At 45.0% G+C, this 17,896-nt stretch overlaps 1 protein-coding gene across 15 annotated transcripts in view; it reads left to right on the top strand.

Moving 5' to 3' along the window:
• Positions 1-17,896, top strand: part of LOC106608247 (mitogen-activated protein kinase kinase kinase kinase 3) — a 64,001-nt gene that overhangs the window by 33,213 nt on the left and 12,892 nt on the right. For 2 of the 15 annotated variants that reach the window (XM_014206119.3, XM_014206092.3), the window contains exons 3-20: positions 3,480-3,500; positions 6,635-6,725; positions 7,171-7,235; positions 7,549-7,604; positions 7,692-7,739; positions 7,878-7,920; positions 8,057-8,129; positions 8,348-8,479; positions 8,790-8,852; positions 8,977-9,058; positions 9,155-9,271; positions 9,497-9,571; positions 12,877-12,955; positions 13,550-13,608; positions 14,037-14,099; positions 15,752-15,804; positions 16,759-16,797; positions 17,416-17,481. In XM_014206119.3, the coding sequence (XP_014061594.1) occupies positions 3,480-3,500; positions 6,635-6,725; positions 7,171-7,235; positions 7,549-7,604; positions 7,692-7,739; positions 7,878-7,920; positions 8,057-8,129; positions 8,348-8,479; positions 8,790-8,852; positions 8,977-9,058; positions 9,155-9,271; positions 9,497-9,571; positions 12,877-12,955; positions 13,550-13,608; positions 14,037-14,099; positions 15,752-15,804; positions 16,759-16,797; positions 17,416-17,481 (1,225 nt within the window). The remainder of the gene's footprint in view (positions 1-3,479; positions 3,501-6,634; positions 6,726-7,170; positions 7,236-7,548; positions 7,605-7,691; positions 7,740-7,877; positions 7,921-8,056; positions 8,130-8,347; positions 8,480-8,789; positions 8,853-8,976; positions 9,059-9,154; positions 9,272-9,496; positions 9,572-12,876; positions 12,956-13,549; positions 13,609-14,036; positions 14,100-15,751; positions 15,805-16,758; positions 16,798-17,415; positions 17,482-17,896) is intronic. The other 13 variants (XM_014206195.3, XM_082976545.1, XM_014206202.3 and 10 more) reach the window with 11 other exon arrangements.

The following is a 17,896-nucleotide window of genomic DNA, read 5'->3' as shown; positions in this document are numbered from 1 at the left end:
GTACAGGTGCATCGAAGCTGGGACACTACATCACCAAAAGTATGTGGACACCTGCTCGTCGAACATCTCATTCCAAAATCCTGGGCATTTAATATGGAGTTGGTCCCCCCTTGCTGCTATAACAGCCTCTACTCTTCTGGGAAGGCTTTCCACTAGATGTTGGGACATTGCTGCAGGGACTTGCTTCCATTTAGCCACGAGCATTAGTGAGGTCGGGAACTGATGTTAGGTGATTAGGCCTGGCTCGCAGTCGGCGTTCCAATTCATCCCAAAGGTGTCGATGAGGTTGTGGTCAGGGCTCTGTGCAGGTCAGTCAAGTTCTTCCACACCGATCGCGACAAACCATTTCTGTATGGACTTTGCTTTGTGCATGGGGGCATTGTCATGCTGAAACAGAAAAGGGCCTTTCCCAAACTGTAGTCACAACGTTAGCACAGAATCGTCTAGAATGGGGTGGCAGGTAGCCTAGTGGTTAGAGCGTTGGGGCAGTAACCGAAAGGTTGCTGGATCAAATCCCTGAGCTGACAAGGTAAAAATCTGTCGTTCTGTCCCTGAACAAGGCAGTTAACCCACTGTTCCCCGGTAGGCAATCATTGTAAATATGAACAAATTTTTAACTGACTGCCAAACCCAGATTCGTTCGTCGGACTGCCAGATGGTGAAGTGTGATTCATCACTCCAGAGAACGTTTTTCTACTGCTCCAGAGTCCAATGGAGGTGAGCTTTACACCACCCAAGCCAACGCTCATGGTGATCTTAGGCTTGTTTGCGGCTGCTCAGCCATGGAAACTCTTTTCATTAAGCTCAGATGAACAGTTCTTGTGCTGATATTGCTGCCAGAGGCAATTTGGAACTCAATAAGGAGTGTTGCAACCGAGGACAGGCGTTTTTTACGCGTTTCAGCACTCGGTGGTCCAGTTCTGTATTCTTGTGTGGTCTACCACTTTGCGGCTGAGCCATTGTTGCTCCTAAACGTTTCCACTTCACAATAACAGCACTTACAGTTGACCAGGGAAGCTCTAGCAGGGCAGAAATTGACATACTGACTTGTTGGATAGGTGGCTTCCTATGACGGTGCCACGTTGAACGTCACTGAGCTGTTCAGTACAGGCCATTCTACTGCCAATGTTTGTCTATGGAAATTGCATGGCTGTGTGCTCGATTTTTATAAACCTGTCAGCAACGGGTGTGGTTGAAATTGCCAAATCCACTAATTTTGAATGGGTGTCCACATACTTTTGTGTATATATAGTGCATCTACAGGCCATCCAACTGTTAAACAATCACCACTAGCGGGCCTCCGCTCAGTACCCTGCCCTGAACCTTATTCACTGTTACTAGCTGGCTACCACCAAGTACTCTACCCTGCACTTTAGAGACGGCTGCCCTACGTATGTAGAGTCATTGAACACTTGTAACTTTAATAATGTTTACATACTGTTTTACCCACTATATGTACAGTGCCAGTCAAAAGTTCGGACACACCTAATCATTCCAGGGCATTTCTTTATTTTTACAATTTTCTACGTTGTATAATAATAGTGAAGACAAAAAACTATGAAATAACACATGGAATCTTGTAGCAATCAAAAAAGTGCTAAAAAAACATTCTACAAAGTAGCCACCCTTTGCCTTGATGACAGCTTTGCACACTCTTGACATTATCTCATCCAGCTTCATGAGGTAGTCACCTGGAATGCATTTCAATTAACAGGTGTGCATTGTTAAATTGTTAATTTGTGGATTTTCTTTCCTTCCTTAATGCGTTTGAGCCACTCAGTTGTGTTGTGACAAGGTAGGGGTGGTATACAGAAGATAGCCCTATTTGATAAAAGACCAAGTCCATATTATGGCAAGAACAGCTCAAATAAGCAAAGAGAAACGACAGACCATTATTACTTTAAGACATGAAGGTCAGTCAATATGGAAAAAGGTTCTTCAATTGCATTTGCAAAATCCATCAAGCGCTATGATGACACTCTCTCATGAGGACCACCGCAGGAAAGCTGTCACCTCTGCTGCAGAAGATAAGTTCATTAGAGTTAACAGTCTCAGAAATTGCAGCCCACATAAATGCTTCACAGAGTTCAAGTAACAGACACATCTCAACATCAACTGTTCAGAGGAGACTGTGTAAATCAGGCCTTCATGGGATAATTAATGCAAAGAAACCACTACTAAAGGACACCAATAAGAAGAGACTTGCTTGGGCCAAGAAACACGAGCAATGGACATTCGACTGGTGGAAATCTGTCCTTTTGGTCTGATCTTTGTGAGACGCGGACGAGGTGAACGGAAGATCTCCGCATGTGTGGTTCCCACTGTGAAGCATGGAGGAGGAGGTGTGATGGTGTGCTTTGCTGGTGACACTGTCTGTGATTTTATTTAGAATTCAAGGCACACTTAACAAGCATGGCTACCACAGCGATACGCCATCCCATCTGGTTTGGGCTTAGTCCCACTATAATTTTTTTTTTTCAACAGGACAATGACCCAACACACCACCAGGCTGTGTAAGGGCTATTTGACCAAGAAGGAGAGTGCTGCATCAGATGACCTGGCCTCCACAATCACCTGACCTCAAACCAATTTGGATGAGTTGGACCGCAGAGTGAAGAAAAAGCAGCCAGCAAGTGCTCAGCATATGTGGGAACTCCATATGCATTCCAGGTGAAGCTGGCTGAGAGAATGGCAAGAGTGTTCAAAGCTGTCATCAAGGCAAAGGGTTGCTACTTTGAAGAATCTAAAATATATTTTGATTTGTTTACTACATGATTCCATATGTGTTATTTTGTAATGTTGATGTCTGAGCTACTATTCTACAATGTAAAACATTGTAAAAAATTAAGAAAAATGCTTGAATGGGGTGTCCAAATGTATTAGTGGTACTATATATATATATATACCTTTTTCTAGTCATGGCTCATCCTATATAACTACCGCTGTAAACACCTTTTCTACTCGTATACTGTCTACACACCATTCTGTCTACACAAGCAATTTTCAGCATCTGTGATAACATCTGCAAATCTGTGTACGTGACCATTTGATTTGACATAAACCTAACAACTTTTTTTTTTTTACAATTTCTTTGTATTCGTAATGTCTAATTGTTAGAAGAATGTTTGGTCCAATTTGAATCTTAGGTACTACACTGAATATTATATGAACCCTGTAATTTAAAATGGCCAATTTGGGTGCAATAAATTTGCCTAATTTCTCAGTTCATATTATACAGTATTTCAAGTAGTGTATGCATGCCAGAACAGTGTTTTAGTACTGTTTTGGCTCAGTCTTCAGTGATTGATTGTCTGGAATGTTAGTTATGCAGGACGGAGCGTCTGATGGGCTGGGTATGGATTTCAAAGGCAGGAACAGAATGACTGAACCCTGCAGTGAGGATTATCAATCCTCCTGAAATGTTTCATGTGAAATACTTCCTATCCAATTTGAAATCTCTCTTTCTCTGCTCCTCCCAGTGATTATGAACTCTCCCACTGGTAAGCTGTGTATCATTACCTTGACACGCTTTTGAAAAATCTTGAGCTTCATTTGATAAGCCTTTGCAGCGGTGCACCTGTCATTTTCCGCAGGCATTAAAAGACAAATATCGAAGCCTAAAAACATGGCACTGTGTTTGCACTTCCTCTTCAGATTTATTTTACGTCTCCTAGGGTTGAGTCCTCGGAGATCCGCGTGCACAACTCCAAATGTTCATGTCAAGATCTTATTGACGTCAATGCATGATGTAGGATTCGCCCCTACAATCCTCCTATTACCTCTGTGCTGTAACCTATGAATTTTTTTATTTTTTTTTCCTTTTGTGTTGCCCTTTTGTAGTGCTGGAGCGGTGACCCATCACAGCCATCTCTGACACAGAGCCAAGTTGTCATGCTGCAGCATCGGGGTGTAAACACTGGTATAGCTGGAGGATATACAGTGCCTTCAGAAATTATTCACACACCTTGACTTTTTCTACCTTTTTTGTTGTGTTCCAGCCTAAATTAAAAATGGATTAAATTGAGATTTTGTGTCACTGGCCTGCACGCAATACCCCATTAAACTGTAATGTCTTTAGTCAATAAGTGTTCAAACTCTTAGCCTAAATAAGTTCAGGAGTAAACATTTGTGTAACAAGTCACATAAGTTCCATGGACTCACTCTGTGTGCAATAATAGTGTTTAACATTCTTTTTTTATGACCACCTCATCTCTGTCCCCTACACATTCAATTATCTTTAAGGTCCATCAGTCGCGCAGTGAATTACGAACACAGATTCAACCACAAAGACCAGGGAGGTTTTCCAATGCCTCGCAACGAAGGGCACCTATTGGTAGATGGGTAAAAATGAAAGACGCAGACATTGCATATCCCTTTGAGCATAGTGAAATTATTAATTACACTTCTGGATGGTGTATCAATACACACAGTCATTACAAAGATGCAGGCGTCCTTCCTAACTCAGTTACCGGAGAGGAAGGAAACCACTCATCGATTTTTACCATGAGGCCAATGGTGCCTTTAAAACAGTTAGTTTAATGGCTCTGATAGGAGAGAACTGAGGATGGATCAACAACATTGTAGTTACTCCATACTAACCTAAATAAGAGCGAAAAGAAGGAAGCCTGTACAGAATAAAATATTCCAAAACATTCATCCTGTTTCCAATAAGGCACTAAAGTAAAACCGTAAAAATTGGTCAAAGAAATTAACTTTGTCTTGAATACAAAGCATTATGTTTGGGGCAATTCCAACATACTACTCTTCATATTTTCAAGCATGGTGCTGGCTGCATTGTGTTATGGGTATGCTTGTCATCGGCAAGGACTAGGGAGTTTATTAGGATGAGAAGAAACGCAATAAAGCTAAGTACAGGAAAAATCCTAAAGGGGGAAACCTGGTTATTTGCTTTCCAACAGACATTGGGTGACAAATTTACCTTTTCAGTGTGACAATAACCTAAAACACAAGTCCAAATATACACTGGATTTGCATACCAAGATGACACTGAATGCTCCTGAGTGGCCTAGTTAGTTTTAACATAAATTGTCTTGAAATCTATGGCAAGACTTGAAAATGGCTGCCTAGCATTGATCACCAACAAAACTTGATAGAGCTTGAAGAATTTTTAAAACAATAATGTGCAAATATTGTATAATCCAGGTGTTGCAAAGCTTAGACTTTACCTAGAAAGACTCACAGCTGTAATCGCTGCCAAAAGTCATGTTTTGACTCAGGGGTATCAATATTTATGTAAATGACAGAGTTCAATATTTCATTTTCAATACATTTGCAAAAAAAACAAACATGTTTTCACTTTGTCATTATGGGGTATTGTGTGTAGATGGGTGATGAAAAAAATGTCATCCATTTTGAATTCAAGCTAACACAACTAAATGGGAAATAAGTCGAGGGATATGAATACTTTCTGAAGGTACTGTAGCCCCACCTATCATGTGACAGTGTTAGCACTTAGCAAGCTGTGTGGCTGCTTGACAGCTCAGGGCGCTAGAAGGATATAGGTGGTTATTCAGGGTTTGGCATGATTTAATAATTTGCCAACGGTCCCACATGAATTTATAGCAGGTTTTAGTGACTGGAAAGGGTTAAACCTCTCCATACATAACTAGTTAATAAGGCTTATGTGTATGATTGTAGATGTGTCCTAGCATGTATGCCTTGTTGTCCACTATGTGCTTCAACAATTCCTGTCAGTATAGCTGCTGGGGCCCTTGGGTCAGACTCGTTACCATAGTAACAGAGATTTGCCTTGGAGATAGTGCCCTTCCTGACCCATAATTCGCTTAGACGTTCACAGATCTGAAGGGTTTGACAGGGACACCCAGAGAGAGCCCAAGCCAGGGTATCCATCAGACAGTAGCGCTTCACCTCGGGGTCAAAGGGTGTGATGACAGTAAGGGGGCTATGTAGGCCCGTGTGTGGAGATGCCAACTCAACAATATTCACCCACATCCATTCTGACTGTTGTCAAAGATGGTTCTGAGTGTGGATGGATGTGAGTGTACTGTATGTGGATGTGTGTGTCTCATTTTAAAAGTGTATACAGCATATAGATGGTCCCGTGTGGGTAATAGTGTCTGCTAAATTACTCAAATGTATATGGAGCAACCGAAATAGACGTTTTGACATTTAAATAAGATTATTTCTAAGCTGGTACCCCACTAAAATGGTCTTTTAGCTATTTTATCCATGCTGAGATGTGCTGTCATTTCGTATAAGCCCGGGCTCTTAGTCATGTCCCAGCGTTTTGAAGGCATCCTAAAATAGCTGGATCTGATGCAGTTAGTGCTGCAGTGCCTTCACTTCCTGCATCAATATATTTACTGTAGACACTACAGCCTCAAAACAAGTTCTATCATGTTTACCATCTGCATGAATTTGAAATGATGTAACGTGTTGGTGTCTGTATCCTGAGATGAAAATCGGCTGTATTGGCCTGGTAGCCATGTCTGTTTCTGCTTAAGCTACCATCTCTGTTGTACGGCATGACGACAACATGTCAGAGGAGTTGGCTAAAGCACAAACGGATCTAGCCACCAGGCTAACGCTTTATGGCTTGATCATGTAATAATGAACATGTAACTGATCGGCTGACTGACTATTTGATTGACAGGTGAGGACTTTGAGGTGGTGCAGCAGGAGATCATCATGATGAAGGACTGCAAACACTCCAACATTGTGGCCTACTTCGGCAGCTATCTCAGGTAAGACTGGCATACTGGTCGATCAGGTATGGATAGACAATACATCTCTCTGAAGTTGGACTCAAATAATACAGCTATTTCATGCGCTTATGTTGAACCTAAGCTTGTCGCCTGCCTTCTCGACTTTTGGACGACGACTCCCGTTGTTAGGGCGGAGACATGAGCATCTCGTCATTATATACAGATCTCTGGTGTAAATGGATAGGTGCACAGAAGGAGCGAATGAGACGAGACCAAAAAGACAACATGAGAACAAGCGGAAATGCATACGAAAAAAATGTGATTCTTGCGATACAGGCATTTGGAATATCGCCCCAAAACATTAGATTCAAATGAATTCGATGTATCGCCCAGCTCTAGCTTTGAGTCTTGCGTTCCCAGTCTTGCTGACTTGTGGTCTGTTGAGAGGGATATTGACAGTGAGTGTATCACTTCTCTTCTCCAGGAGGGATAAATTATGGATCAGCATGGAGTACTGCGGAGGAGGATCTCTGCAGGATATTTATCATGGTAGGACACACACATTCCCACACTCACAAACTCGCTCACACTGTGGCGACCTATGCATTCACCCATGCTCACAGTCACCCTAACAGAATAGCTGTGTTTTCATCTAAAAACAGACCATGAAGCACAATAAATGAAAGCTTGTTGCAATCAATATCCACTCTTTTCACTCACACACTTAAGCCAGCTAGCCAGCACAGTAAATAGCACTCTAAGTGAATCAACTGGTGTTGAACTCTAAATTGTGTATGAATTGCTTGATACACATTGGATAGCTCTTAAACTCTTTCCTCATCTCTTCCTCCCTCCTATCCAGTGACTGGGCCTCTGTCTGAGTCTCAGATTGCGTATATGTCACGGGAAACCCTTCAGGTATGTTTTAATCCCTGCTGCCAGTGCCATGTGAATCTATGGGTCAGATTGAATGAGAATGTGTTTTGTTTCTTTCCTTACTTACAGGGTTTGTACTATCTCCACAACAAAGGCAAAATGCACAGAGACATTAAGGTAAAGCCATGTCAGTGATAGTGATACGCATGCTTTCGAGTAGAGACGATTGCCTTTCACTCCTTACTCATCTTTGCAAAAAATATCTCTGAAATGTTGATGGTATTTTTTGCCTGACCCTATTACTTTTCCTCATAGGGAGCAAATATTCTATTGACCGACAACGGCTATGTGAAACTAGGTAAGGCCACGGACAACCACTACTTTCCCCTCACCAGACATGTCAGTTCCCAAAGCCTCACCTTGAGTACCTATTAGAATGAGATCTCAGAATACATCTGATCTTTTGGCTCATTTTCCTCCCTCTCCCTCCTTAGCTGACTTTGGTGTATCAGCACAGATCACTGCCACGCTGGCTAAGAGGAAGTCCTTCATTGGAACACCATACTGGTGAGCTTCTCCCCTCAGTGTCATACTCTGGATAGACTCTGACATGATGTTATGGTTAATTGACTTATTGTGACAGACCATTCATATATCTCTGGACAGTGTTATAATTGTATTTGATTGCCTTGAATGATTGTTGGTCTATGCCTGATAAGTACTGTTTTTTTCCTTTTGTCTCTCTCTCTTTTCGCCTCGCTGCCTCCCTCCTCTCATCCTATCAGGATGGCTCCAGAGGTGGCAGCCGTGGAGAGGAAGGGGGGCTACAACCAGCTGTGTGATATCTGGGCCGTGGGCATCACAGCTATCGAGCTTGCCGAGCTGCAACCTCCCATGTTCGACCTGCACCCTATGAGGTGAGTCTGTGTGTAGGGGAATTAAGCCTTATGACTCTGATGCTGGATATTTATTCAAGCAATAATGCACGAGGGGGTGAGGTATATGGCCAATATACCACAGCTAAGGGCTATTCTAAGGGCTGGATACAGCCCTTAGCTGGGAATATTGGCCATATACCACAAACCCCCAGGGTGCCTTATTGCTATTGTAAACTGTTTACCAATGTACTTAATTTTTAAGTTAATGTTTTGTTATACCCAGGGCTCAAACCACCCAGTGTATAATGTACTTTGTTCTAGAAACCAAGTCTGTTTCCTTTCTTCCTAGGGCCCTTTTCTTGATGACAAAGAGTAATTTCCAGTCACCCAAATTGAAAGACAAAGTGAAATGGTAAGTGTTCACCTCTCCTCTGTGAATAGTGAGGAAAAGGTTTAATCCTCAGTTTAACCGTTTTCTCTTCATATTATAAACATAAATGCTCTGACATCCATCATTTCTCTCTCCTCCTATGAAGGGGAAATAATTTCCATCATTTTGTCAAATTGTCCCTGACGAAAAATCCCAAGAAGAGGCCAACAGCAGAGAAACTATTACAGGTACTCCCAGTCTAGAGGGCAACACTAGATATGAGTGTCTGTCACGATATGAGTGTCTGTAGGCTGTGACCTCGCGTCCCCTTCCTGTGTCCACAGCACCCGTTTGTGTCACAGCCTCTCAGTCGAACCCTGGCCATCGAACTGCTGGACAAATCCAACAACCCAGACCACACCACATACAACGACTTTGACGATGACGACCCAGAACCAGAGGTAGTCACCCCCCGCCACCCTAACCCATAACTCCAACCTCTCCATCTCTTCAGGTTTCTCAAATCTAATAGCAGGATAAGACTGACACCTGTCCTCATTGTACGAACTAAATGCGTAGAGACCAATCATGCTGATCTCTTAACTGTCAGAGTTCTACATCTTTCCTCTCTCGTTCCTCCCTCCTCCATTACCCCTCTCTCTGCTCTTCTTCCTCCTCTTCCTCAGTTTAAATATATGGGCCACTTCCTTCCCATCACCCCAGGTGCTCGGCGAGCACCTCACTTTGCCATGCGCAAGAAGGTACCAATGTGGCCTGCATTACAACTGCACCAGTACCACTGTAATCAGTACCTGTAGAAACAGAACTAACTAACACCGGTCTGTGTGTGGTCAGATAGACTGGACTAGGTCTTGTCATTGAACCTTGCTTATGGAGTTGATGTTACTTCATTTGTTAAATGTATCTGCATGTGGGATTTTGAAGAGTGTTTTGGGTGCGTTTCAGGCATGAATAGGGGCACAGTTAAACTGTGAGAATAAGTTCAGATGGCATACTACATGTAGCACTTTGGAAAAAATTTCTCGCTCTCACACACCCTGTGTATATACATGTTTGTGTTACATACTGTACATACCTTCTATTTTGTATGTGTGTTCGTTTGTTAAAGCTAATGTTAACAAGCTTGTGATTTGTCTAGCTAGGCCAAGGGTGTGCTTAGTGCATAAACATATAGGAACTTGATTGATATGCTAAGGTGAGGTCAAACTGAGGTGCCGTTTCCCACCTGGACAAGAGAAACACCTATGTGAGAATGCTGTTCATTGACTACAGCTCAGCGTTCAACAGCATAGTGCTCACAACGCTCATCACGAAGCTAAGGACCCTGTGACTAAACACCTCCCTCTGCAACTGGATCCTGGAGTTCCTGACGGGCCGCCCCCAGGTGGTAAGGGTAGGAAACAACACATCTGCCACGCTGATCCTCAACAAGGGGGCCCCTCAGGGGTGCGTGCTTAGTCCATTCCTGTGCTCCCTGTTCACCCACGACTGCGTGGCCAAGCGCGACTGCAACACAATCATTAAGTTTGCTTGCAAAACAACAGTAGGCCTGATCACCGACAAGGATTAGACTGTCTATAGGGAGGAGGTCAGAGACCTGGCAGTGTGGTGCCAGGACAACAACCTCTCCCTCAACGTGAGCAAGACAAAGGAGCTGATCGTGCACTACAGGAAAAGGAGGGCCGAACACACCCCCATTCACATCGACGGGGCTGTAGTGAAGCGGGTCGAGAGCTTCAAGTTCCTTGGTGTCCACATCACCAACAAACTATCAAACACACCAAGACAGTCGTGAAGAGGGCACGGGAACATCTTTCCCCCTCAGGAGACTGAAGATTTGGCATGGGTCCCCAGATACTCAAAAGGTTCTACATCGGCACCATCGAGAGCATCCTGACGGGTTGCATCACGGCCTGCTCGGCATCCGACCGTAAGGCGCTACAGAGGGTAGTATGTATGGCCCAGTACATCACTGGGGCCAAGCTTCCTGCCATTCAGGACCTATATAATAGGCGGTGTCAGAGGAAGGCCCTAAAAATGGTCAAATACTCCAGCCACCCAAGTCTTAGACTTCTCTCTGATACCGCATGGCAAGCGGTAGTGGAGAGCCAAGTTTAGGTCCAAAAGGCTCCTTAATAGCTTCCACCCCTAAGCCATAAGACTCCTGAACAATGAATCAAATGGCCACCCAGACTATTTACATTGATACATCTTTTGACACGTCTTTTGTTAAGTACCTCTTTTGTTCTCTATTGGTCCTCAAGCAAGGGGAGGCTGATGACATCACGACTTCCCAACAAACCTACTCCTTGAAGTTTGCAGTTGTCCAAAAAAAAATGTTTACACTTCAGTGTGTGTAATTGACTGTATTTGCACTTGGGATTTCACTTTTCAACAGGAAAGGTAAAAACCAATCACTGAAGAACGTATTATAAGTATGTTATGTGTAAATTAGTATGTGTTTGGTCTCAGAAGACTGGTAAAGGAAATGTCCACTGATGTGAATTTGAGCTCTCCTTAATCTGCATGTGTTGTTGCTAAGACATCTATTGCTGCCTTGCGTTGCCATGGTTTATTTGCCAGTGCGGTCTGTCTATGCTGTGTTATGTTGCTGCCATGGAGGCTGTTGTGACTGGGTCATTGTTCTCATTTTCCCTCTCATACAGTATATATACAAAAGTATGTGGACACCCCTTCAAATTAGTGGATTCGGTTATTTTTGTATAAAATTGAGTACACATCAATGCAATCTCCTTAGACCAACATTGGCAGTAGAATGGCCTCACCGTCATAGGATGCCACCTTTCCAACAAGTCAGTTTGCCAAATTTCTGCCCTGCTAGAGCTGCCCCGGTCAATTGTAAGTGCTGTTGTGAAGTGGAAACCCTTAGGAGCAACAACGGCTCAGCTGCGATGCGGTAGCCAAAACAAGCTCACAGAATGGGACCGCCGAGTTCCTTGGTTGCAACACTCACTACCGAGTTCCAAACTGCCTCTAGTAGAAACGTCGGTACAATAACTGTTCGTCGGGAGCATCATGAAATGGGTTTCCATGGCCAGGCAGCCACGCACAAGCATAAGATCACCATGCGCAATGCCGAGCGCCTGCTGGAGTGGTGTAAAGCTTGCCGCCGTTGGACTCTGGAGTAGTGGAAACACGTTCTCTGGCGTGATGAATCACGCTTCACCATCTGGCAGTCCAAATGCTGAATTTAGTTTTGGCTTATGCCAGGAGAATGCTACATACGCCAATTCATAGTGCCAACTGTAAAGTTTGGTGGAGGAGGAATAATGATCTGGGGCTGTTTTTCATGATTCGGACTTGGCCCCTTAGTTCCAGTGAAGAGAGATCTTAATGCTACAGCATACAATGACATTGTAGACGATTCTATGCTTCCAACTTTGTGGCAACAGTTTGGGGAAGTCCCTTCCCTGTTGCAGCATGACAGTGAACCCGTACACAAAGCGAGGTCCATACAGAAATGGTTTGTCGAGATCGGTGTGGAAGAAATTGAACACCTTTGGGATGAATTGGAATGCCGACTGCAAGCCAGGCCTAATCGCCCAACGTCAGTTCCCGACCTCACTAATACTCTTGTGGCTGAATGGAAGCAAGTCCCTGCGGCAATGTTCCAACATTTAGTGGAATGTCTTCCCAGAAAAGTTATTGCCCATGATTTTGGATTGAGATGTTCGACGAGCAGGTTTCACATAATTTTGGTAATGTAGTATAGGTCAAAGGTCAGAACGGGTTCAGTCCCTTCTCACTCTAAAAACCAGACTGGGTTTGAGACACCTGTATATTGAGAACATATGAAATATACACGTCTTAGAGACAGTAAGATCTATTATGATCAGCACTCTCCTTTCCCCTCAATGAGAGTGATGTTAAATGTTTTTTTTACCATGTAGCAAAGTTCGCCCAGGATTTAATAAGACTACAGTTATTGGACTGAGGAAGACATAATGGGGGAAAGGTTTTTTTTTCTGCGTGATGATGATGATCTTGTCTGTTAAGGTCGTATGTTTTGTTTTCTTCCGGACAGTCTCCAGTGTCTGTTCCCCATCGGATTCGCTCCACCAGCAGGAGCACCAGGGAAGGGAAGACGCTCTCTGAGATCAACTGTAAGTTTCTATATGTGTGACTAAGGGCCTGTTTCCCGTACCCAGATCGAGCCTACTCCTGGACTACAAATCATGCTTAGTTTGTGAATCATCCGGATTCAGTTCAGTCTATGGCTATGGTGTGTTCAGTTTTATCCCAGTCTGCTATTTTTGGCACTGTGCTTAATCTGTGGTTTATGGAGGGACTGGCACATTAAATTCTCTGCGAGTTCATAGTAATCGTACTTTAGTTAACCTCTGTTTGTCAGGATTAACATTGGCATGAGTATAATCTATGTTTTTCAGCTTCCATAGATTAATGGCTCCTCAAACCATGCTGTGAAGGACCACAGAGACACACACACACACACACACACACTCCCCTGTTAAAGCACCTCAGCACTCTCACTCATCTATCTCTAACCTGCAGCTGCACAGTTAAATCCTACTAGAACAGCAGTCGACTCCGACAGGTTTATGTTTCTTTCTAGAGTACATGGCTGACGTTCCTCTCTTTCCCTCCCTCCCTTCTTTGTCTTCTCCCCTCCCTCGCTCTCTCCCTCCCCACTCTATAATTGTATCTCTCTCGATCGCTCTTTCTTCCCCCACCCCCAGTTGGCCAGGTGAAGTTTGACCCTCCGCTGAGGAAGGAGACAGAGCCCCATCATGAGCCGGTGAGTGGCCTGGTCCTGCAGTGTCCCCCTGATACTACTGTGGCTGAACCCTGTGTGTAGGTGACAACCTTGTGGACAGGCCCCCTTAGTTGAGACTCTGCTACAGTTTAAATCACGCTCACAATTACTGCATATCTCATCTCAAGTCATCCACGTGATCTATCTCCCTGTGTAGCATATTTCTTGACGTTGTCTCCTAGATTTGTCTGAATGCGACTCACACTGGTACTAACCTGCACCTCTTGCTGATGTTTCAGTGCAGGGTTCACACGGCATGCATGGCCACCCCTATTCTCTCCCCTCCACTCTCATCCCTCACTCCCTATCTCACTTACCCATCCTCCTCTCCTATGCTTTAATCCCTTTCTCTGATTGGAAGGCATTAACTTTTGAATTAACGGGACTTTCTCATTCTGCCTGCTGAACAGCCTGACTCTGAGCCGTTTTTGGACTGTGCAGAAGAGCTGTACTACACTGCGAGATCTAATCTGGTATTTTCCTCATCTCTCCATTTCTCCTTCTGGGTCCTCTCTCTGCTTCGTAACGCTTAACCGTCCTCTTTCAGTTGGCCCTTTTCCTGTCTCGTTGGTGTTTCTTTTCAGTGTCTCCGTTTATTGGATGTCAGTAACTGTTTGTTCATTTGCGTCTGTGAAGCTGTCTTCGCCTTATTGGCTGGTGTTTCTCGTTGTTATGCCTGTCTTATGATGTTTTTACTGTATAGCCTCTGGCCACACAACGTGTTAGACCTCACCAGCACATCGAAGGCTCTAGAGGGGGGAGGGGGGGTAAGGGATGGAAGAAAACAACTTCAAGAGGGAATGGAGGGATTAAAGGGATGTCTGGAGGGATTTAGGGAGAGGGATATCTCTGGACAGCATATGGGTGGATGAACCACCTCTTGGGGGGAAACGTGTGACTGACTTGGACCCCTGAGGCCGTGGCCTGTTAGAGCGGGACCAGATCAAGCCCTAAGCTGCCATCACCAGCCCCCCACTGTCTGCCCCTGCCCAAATATTATCTCTGACTCAGACCACTGACCCCAGTCACCGTTAAACTTAGACATCTCGTTCCTTTGTCACATATCCATACTGGGGAATTTATTGACGTGACACGAGGCAGCGGGATATGGCAGTTTGTCAGCATGAGTAAGAATATGTTAGCCGAGCTCTCTCCGGCTCAATGTAGTATGGACATATCAGTTTGCGGTGCGTTCGCCTGTAGGAGTCCGGGTCGGTCACTTGGCTGTGAAGGGGGAATACGGGTATCTATATCCTCGCTGGGAAATCAATATGTCCACTGAGCTGATGGACCCGCAGTGTCAGCCAATAACAGTGTTCAGTAAAGTCAGCCGCATTGCTGCAGTGCGCACGCACACATACCATGAAACCCGCCCTTCGCCCATACCTTTGCACCTAGTTGTGCTGAGATGCCTCTGTATGGCCCCGTGCACTGCTACACCTTCACATAGCGTTGATGGTTTCCATTCATGTCATTCATGTTCATCTAGTCATGGGCGGCATGTGTCCTAGCGGTCGGAGCGTTGGGCCAGTAACTGGCTCCGGGGTTGTCGTTGCTAACGGCAGACCCTGGCCTCCGTTCTCCGAGGGTGTCTCGGGGGGGAGTTGGGATATGCAACAAAAAAAACATTTCCAGTTCACATATGCGTCCACTTGTACAATAGGAGAAATATATGCAGCCACCGAACGGTTGTTGGTCTACTTGTTGCAGATCCGTACTGCATAATGCTGTCATATCCCTTAACGTTTATCACACATGCACGTTAGAAACGTCTATCGTAAATCGAAGCGGTGTTTCTCTAAGCAACAGCAGTGGTGACCTCTGACCTGTAGTGTCCTCGGCTCTCTGTGGGCGCTCTGTCTGCCAGCCCCGAGGTTGTTATTCTCACGTAGTCAAGGTCCTGTATGACCTGTTCATGAGTGTCATCAATGTGACCTGGGAGTCACTTCGGTTTTACCAGTCTCTCTCTAAGTGTTTTTAGGTGTGGTGTGTATGTGAGTCTCCACTCTAATATAGTTGATGCCGTACAGTAGGTAACCTCAGCCATGGTAACTTCCCACATTGTGTGTGTGTGACATTGTGTTTCAGAAACAATCATGTCATTTTGATATGTGTATCTCTCTAGGACCTTCAACTGGAGTATGGACAGGAATCTCCAAGCCTAATGGGAGGAAACAAGTAAGTCACTCATTCTGAGTTTCCACTTCTGTTTCTCCCTCTCTCCGCCTTTCCTCCCCCTTCCCTATCTTCCCTCTCTTCCCCTTGCCTCTCCAGCTCTCCTCTCTCCTTCTGTCAAATCTCCTCACCTCCCCCGATCTCCCTGCCTTGGCCTCCCCCTCTCCTCTTGTCTTATCTGTACAAAGGGATTAGCCCGAGCAGATGGTGGTGTGGTACTGAGAGGTGGCTTCCTGTCAAGAGAAAGGCGTCTGATCATTTATTCATGACACCTTTCCTGAAACGCAGCTCGGCTCAGAAGAAGTGCGCTGTAAGCACTGTGTGTGTGTGAAATGGCAAGAGACAAGACTCGCTGCTGCTTAAACCATGTGTATTTAGAAGGATGTGCTCCATAAACCGGATGGGATGGAATGATAGATGGTGTGTTTTCACAAGTGTTTGGAATAAATCAGACGAGAGGATATTGAGAAGTCACTCAATACACATCAGATTTGAGGCACGCTGTTATTTGATCCCTGAACAATTGATGTCCACATTCCTTCACCCTTCTCTCACTGGACAGCCTCATAGGGTTTATATTCTCCATTTCGCTGTCATTCACGCCCACCTGCGTACACAAACACTGTTGCCCACACACAGCCGACCTGACAGCTTCATACATCCCTGGTGAGTGTACAGCTTTGAGTAGCTAAGGTCAATGTTGGATGGGTTGTGATGTCCGCTCAGCTGTGATGAAACTCACGTACTCTCACACGCCAACACGCTGAATGTATCGTCTGTGGTTTCCATGTGTTTTTGCCCTGTAGCTTTAAAGAATGCCATGTTAATTTAGGTCACCCCCCCTCCCTCTGAGAGGGAGAGCCTTTACTCATGTCATGTGCGATTCTGTCACAGAGTTATTTTCTTTCTCCTCTCTTCTTCACTTCTCCCTTGTTCATTCCACTCGTTTTCCGACAGGAGTCTCCTCAAATCAGTGGAGGAGGAGCTTAAGCAGAGGTGAGTTAGGCCACGCCCCTCAGGGCTCCACCTCCAACCGCTCTGGTATTTGATTCGCTGACGCGCCCTAACCATCCCCCGCCCCCCCATCAGTCAATCAGTGTCACGCAGGACTAATCCAGCCAATCAGTGTCACGCAAAGCTAATGTGCTCCGACTGCTGCCGTTATGGTTTGACTCTGCTTTGTTTTGTCCATTGCTGTTCTGTGCTTCCAAACAGGACAGGCTGCGCTGTGTGATCAGACACAGTGCACTTCGATAAAGCATGGCTTATACACTGACTTAATGACTTAGTCTAAGCCTTCTCCAGTTAGTGTGTAGTGAAATCACCAAGCCCTAATACGTAAGATGAGTAAAATTAGCAAAATATAGCATTTAGGTTTAGTTAGCACTATTTCTGTTTGCTTCAGTTCTATAGCCATGTAGTTCTTTAAACTCTACCTTTATTTAGTCTGTTATTTAGTCTGCTAGTAATGTAGTGGAGTTAACTTCCCCCAGTGTCGTCTCCTCCCTGTGGGTGAAAGAGGAGAGCAGCTCTGACTTTCCCTCTTGCTGTGAGTCCCACTGAGCCGCTCTCCCCTCCCCATCCCTCCCCCCCAATCTATCTCCGTCTCCTCAGGGGTCACATGACACATTTAGAGACCGATGATGATGATGGTGGTGATGATGGTGATGAAACTCAACAGTAAGTCCTTCTCGTGTTCTAGTCTAGCCGCCCTCTCCGAGGAGGGGGAAGAGGGAAGGAACTCTCCAGTTTCATTCACGCATCTTCATGCCGCATGCCCCACCATCACGCCCCTGCTTCTCCCTCCCTTACCAAATACCCCGCCTCCGGTAGCCCTGCATCCCTCCCACACTTCACTTTGGCCTTTGGACTCACTCATTAGCTACATTAGAGCAGAACTATGGAAAAGGTTCTGATGCATTTCAGGTTGCTTCCCCTAAGCAGTCTGGCTATCTGGGCTCCCATTTTCTTACCGTTGTCGTGTTTGGGTTCAGTGCTCACCAACTGTGCGTCGCTCTGACCCCTGCCATTCCTTATCTGTTTCCTGGTGTGTGTTCATCATTCTGTGCCACCTGCTTACATGCTTGCTGATCTC

This window comes from Salmo salar, chromosome 01, assembly GCF_965601325.2.
Source record: "Salmo salar chromosome 01, fSalSal1, whole genome shotgun sequence".
NCBI lineage: Eukaryota > Metazoa > Chordata > Actinopteri > Salmoniformes > Salmonidae > Salmo > Salmo salar.
The sequence above is the reverse complement of the archived record's forward strand: the minus strand, read 5'-3'. Positions and strand labels throughout refer to the sequence as shown.